Below are 5,811 nucleotides of genomic sequence, written 5' to 3' on the forward strand. Positions count from 1 at the left end.
TGGCGCAATCAATCGTGCATCGCATATGTTGGCTTTGATGAAAAAAGAGTGGTTTGGAATTTTGTCCTTGTCTCGCGGTTGCCGTTGAAGTGCCACGTCCATGCATGCGGCAAGTCGTACTGTCTGGTTAGTCCACCTTGACGCCATCACCATAATGAGGCCAACAGCCTGTATCAGAACCGTCCGACAGCCGACAGCCGTCTGAGTCTGAGGGCCGCAATATCACGAATGCTTTGCTTTGTGAACATCTTTTGCAGATATTACGGTAATATCGAAGCACAGAAGAGGGTTCCCAATATGTTCGGATAAGAGAGAGGATCCTCCTGGTTCACGCAGCCAACTCATCCCACAGCATACGTACGACCTGTAACCCAGGTCGTATCACTTGGTTGCAGACACTTTAGCTCGAGTTTAAGGGAAGTTGTAAAAATTTGGTTCATGCACATATACTACTTACATGGAGACCGAAGCTAACTGAATTCCCAATTTCTAGAAATGGAATATGTCGGATTTACAAAACAAGAATTGTCTCTTACTCTTTTTCAATTTCGCTTTTATATACGGAGTATAAAACTCTGGAAATAGATCATCCCGAGCGCAATGTGCAAAGCCTCAATCAATTGTATCTCCTTACAGCTGTGAGAGGCTGGGCCACTGTTTCAACATATTTGGTCGACAGCGGGCGCACATATTCTCTGACCCAACATGATGACATGGCAACCTTTCCATGAACAGAATGGCCATGACGCCGCAGCCCGACCTCAATTCCGAAATTATAGCCATCCAGCCGCCGACATCCATCCTCATCAAATCTCTGTATACCGCAGACGTCCTTGTTTGCTACCACCTCCTCGAAACGGCCGCGACCACCACTTGTCGCGCGCCTCTCCGGTGCCCCAGCGGTTTCACGCCTGGCCGCTCCCAAACGGCCATCCAAAAATGGAAACTTACTACAAGGCATTTTTGCCCTGTTAGCCAGGTGAATGACCTGCTGACATTTCCCCACACGTTTACACAAGTACAGCAGTCGAATTGCCCGTTCCATTGTGCGCGCACGTGCTAGAAACACGACGAGACTAGACTTCGTCCCGCATAGCAAAACTGCGTCCACGACACATCGCTTGCTAAGCACACGCCCTTCATCCATCCTGGCAAGGGTAACACGCAAGCAGCCGTGTCCAGGCGGCGGTGAAATTGCCCAATGTGAGTTGTGAGCGGCAGCCTAGCCTAACCAAGGATTAGACGGCTTACATTGTGTCACATCAGCAAATGCCAATTGCCAGCAGAAAAACTGCCCGGTGACAGTTTTAAGTTCATTTCTATCTCAAACGAATCATTTCTTTGACTATGGATTACAAACCGGAGGGAGCTTGCCATTCCAATTTTTGCCACCAGTCTGCCTCCCCCACAAGCACTGCTGGTGGATCTGGGCGTTCTTACTGCCAGGTAACATGCCGCCCTGGCCCTTTGTCAAAGTCGAAAAAGGTTGCCTTTTTTGCCTTTCTTGGAAGTGTGTTAGCAGTGGTCGTACAATATGCAGGCGTTATTTGTCTGCCTGTGGAACAAGACGCGCGTGGTCTTTGTCCAACCGGGTCTCGACGGGCTGGGTGAGAATGCCCAAGAACATTGTGTCGAGGAGCATTTCGTTCTTTTGATATCGTAATGATGAAAGAGGGCGTAATGATGAAAGAGGGGAAGGAGGCGAACAACTCTCTCGTCATATCTGAGCGCACGTCTATTTGGTTGCCGTCGCCTTTATCGCGAGGCAACTTGCGAACCATGCTCGTCCACTTACATCACATGGACACCGGCTTGACACGACTTGACCAAGCACTTGAATTCATGAATCACATGTCAAAAAATCAGTTGAGTCGTCTGTTACACTCTCTCTTCACCTCTCCACTCAGGTGGCCGCGCCCTATCCCTCCCTCTCGCGGCCCATCTCCCGGGTCACACCCTATCCGCCGCCTTCCACCCCAATACGTAATCTTCAAGCGACGCATCCATTGGATTCCATCCAACTTCCCCGTCAAGCTTCAGTACGCTCATCCTACCGACTTTGTTGTTTCCTGCAAAGCCAATGTGCATAAAGACTCCGCATTGGGGGCAAAACGGATGCGTGACGGGTTTCCCCGAGAATAAGTACTGTCACAGTGCGGACTTGCCCTTTGCCGGGCTTGTCAGTGTAAAAGAATCCTTTACAGTTTGTACTACTTTGCAACCGGCTTTGTGGCAGTGAGTGCAAGCACTTGGTCAGGTTGAAATTGTTGCCGGCCCGGTCATTTCTGCCTGGTCGAATACGCCGAATTCAGAGCTGAGGTTTTCCCCTAGAGCTTTCTGCCATGCTTCTGGAGGGTCATCGTACGCTTGGACTACTCTGTCGCGGTACGTATCCGAACGACTTGATTTGATCAAGTGAATCTCAGGTGTAGCTTGTGTCATGATGAAAGGGTGTAGTTGAACCGACTTCTTGATAGTTTCTTCCTGTGAAATACAATCATCCTCTCAAATCTGTTCAAGGCAGTGCAGGATTTTATACCTTTTGATCCTCACGCGGAGGAGCATGTTGCCAGAGACTATCGAAGGAAACTAATGGACAGACCTAACAGTGGCTCGTGAAGTAATCGTGCATTCCATAGATGACAGACCTGTCGTGTGGTCATAGCGAGCTAGAAAGTGGTATAATAGGGGGAAAACATGGGGAAGGAAATTGAATGGCTTAAAAATTAACACCATCGCCAGAGGTCCTAGCTGGCCATGACCAAGTAGCTGGATTCATGGCTTGATCTCAGCCGTCACTCCTGAAGCACTTCACTCTCGATGAAAAGTTCTCTCTAGTGCATACTGTTATCTGTCCAGTCCAAGGCTGTGTATGCCCTGACTACTGCACGCCGACCTAAACGAACCTGACCATCTTGACTGACTGAGACTATCCGCCAGGTTACAGTCTCTTCCATGTCGCGGCATTAGTCGATTAAGATGTGACTCGGCGCTTTGTGTCATACTAACTTTGGCGTAGACGAGTGGACGGCCGTGTTGTTACCAAGTTATCCTGCAGCCTGTCATGCCTACCCTGACATCATTACAGTTGAGGGATATAAACCGTGAGATGGGAGTCAGTGCCACATTTGGCAATGCGCTAATTGGACTCGGTCCTTTGGTTCAAAGCTATCTAGAGAGGTAAATTGAGACCTGCCTTTACCTTGATAGAAGCTTCCTGCGGCTTTTATCCGTGACACTATGAATACGTTATAGGTTTGATAGCTGCAGCCACCGCCACATAGTTGCTGCCATTATCACCTTTGGCAGGAGAATGCTCCTTTTTTCATAATCTGTTAGGACTGGGTTACAAGCAGAGTGACTACAGAGATATTTAAAGATGCCTCGTGGTGTACTAGCTGCTAGGTAGAGTTATATAAACGACGATATTAATCTTTAAACCTTTTATTACCTAAGATTATAAAGTTCCCTTTAAATACCTTATTATGCCCAGAGCATTAATTGTAGTATAGTTTTGTAGTTTTATAGTTTTTATAGTTTCTATAAGGTGGTTAGGGGACCCCGCCTACCTATAACGCGATTAATAACGTTACGTAGAATAGGGGCTTTAAGACTATATCCCCTATATCTCGTATAATTAAAAAATAAAATAAGCTTTAATTATTATAATATAATTACCTTTACTTTAGCTATTTAACTTCTAGTCTCTCTTATAATTTCTAAAGCTTCTTAAAAAAAAAGTTACTTAATTAAAATAATAGGAATAAGCACTTAAAGAACCCTTATTTTATAAGCGCTTTTACCTTTAATAATAAAGAATTTAATAGAATTGTTAAGTAATTAAAAGAATATAATAGCTTTAAGTAAAGAGAAAATACTTAAGTAATTAAATAAAGTTATTATAACTCTTTAAAATTAAATTACTTAATTAAAGAAGCTATAAAAGCTTTAAGAAAAGAAAAAGAAGCTATAAAAATTAATTCTTAAAATAACTTACTTAATAATAAAAAAGAGGTATAACTTTTATAATTTAAAAGAGAGTAATAATTAAAAAGTATAAGTTAAAAATATTAACTCTCTTTATTATTTAATAAACCCTTAAAAGTATAAGATTTAAATAAATAACTTAAATTATACTTTTAATAAAGTAAAATATAAGTATTATAAGAATTATTAAAAAATTCTTTTTACCTTAAATTATATAAACTTAAAATATAAGGTAAAATAAAATTAATACTTTAATAAATAATTAATAAATTAAAAGAAAGACCTTAAAAATAATTAAAATACGTTTTAAAATTAAACTCTTATACTTTTAAAGAACGTAAAAAATTATAAGGCTTAAATAATTATATAATTAAAATAAGTAAAGTAATATAAAAATTAAAGCTTTATAAACTTTAATATTTACTTAAATTTATTAAAGAAATACTTAAAAAAAGCTAATAAAAAGTTATAAGTACTTATTCTTTTTATTAAGCTATAACTTAAACTTTAAGATTATATAAACTTATATACTTTTATCTTTAAAAAAACTTAAGAAAAAGTAATTTAAATTACTTAATAATTTTAAAATATTATATTAAGAAGAAATAAGTAAAAGGTTAATTTATTTTAATTAAAAAGCTTTTTAAAGATACTTTAATAAGAAAAAAGTAACTTATTAAAAGCTTACTTTAATAATAAGAGATTCTTATAATTAAATTATTATAATTAAAACTTAAACTTAATTAAGTAAAAAAAGCTATATTATTATAATTATAATAATAACAATTACCTTTAATTTACTTATAATAAATTACTTAAAAGTAATTTAAATAATTAAAGAAATACTTAAAGGTTAAAGTAATTACCCTTACTTTAATTTTAAGCTAAAAAGTATTAATAAGCTAATACTTTAATATAAAAGTTATAATATATAAGTATAATATTATAAAAACCTATATTAATCTTAATAATTATATAATACTTAATCTTATTAATATTAACTTTATAAGATAATAAAAACTATATTAAGTAAAGGTAATAGCTCTTATTTTATAATTAATTAAAACCCTTATAATTTCTTAATATAATATATATAAAATACTTATTTAAGCTATTAACTCTTATAAGTATAAACGTATCTTAAAACTATTATATATTACTATTAAAAGGGATTTAAACTTAAAGGGAAACTTTATCTTAATAGAGATATATATATTAATTAAATAATAAATATATATAACTATATATAATTAAGAATAATAATATAAGTTTTAAAGAGAAAGCTTCTTATTAAATAATCCCTATAAATTTACTAAGAAATACTAGAATATAACTTAAATTTATATTATTATTAATATACTTAAGAAAAACTTTTTTACCTTAAAAGGTAAAGAGCTAATAAAAGAATATAATTCTATAAATAATATTTTAATAAAGCTTTATAACTTTAAAAATATCTTTATAAATAATTATTTTAAGATCTTATTATTATATAAGAACATTAATTCTAATATTAATCTTTTACTTAATATTATATTACCTTATATATTTATTTACTTATTATTTTAAGTTAAGTTAAAGAAACTTTATTAATATATTAATAAAAACCTAATAAATAAACGAATAAAACTCTTAAAAAGCTTAATTAAAGCATTAATTTTATTTATACTTAAGAAGAATAAAATCTTAAGATTATATATAAATTATAAGAGATTAAATAAAGTAACTTAAAAGAATTATTATATATTACTCTTAATTTTAAAGTTACTTAATAAATATTAAATGATTAAGTTTTTCTTAAAGATTAATATTAAAAATACCTAT

The 5,811-nt window shown here is 35.0% G+C and overlaps 1 protein-coding gene across 1 annotated transcript; it reads right to left on the reverse strand.

The window, feature by feature from the left end:
* Positions 1-1,816: 1,816 nt before the first annotated feature.
* J3458_006888 (uncharacterized protein) lies at positions 1,817-2,600 on the reverse strand. Its single transcript, XM_066119094.1, has one exon. It carries the CDS (start codon positions 2,440-2,442, stop codon positions 2,254-2,256), a length of 189 nt encoding a protein of 62 aa, XP_065975730.1. The 5' UTR covers positions 2,443-2,600; the 3' UTR covers positions 1,817-2,253.
* Between the last annotated feature and the right edge of the window lie 3,211 nt (positions 2,601-5,811).

Source organism: Metarhizium acridum, assembly GCF_019434415.1.
Source record: "Metarhizium acridum strain ARSEF 324 chromosome Unknown scaffold_72, whole genome shotgun sequence".
Lineage (NCBI taxonomy): Eukaryota > Fungi > Ascomycota > Sordariomycetes > Hypocreales > Clavicipitaceae > Metarhizium > Metarhizium acridum.

Coding starts and splice junctions, on each gene's coding strand:
- J3458_006888 (XM_066119094.1), bottom strand. CDS start 2,442: ATGACACAAGCTACACCTGAGATTCACTTGATCAAATCAAGTCGTTCG.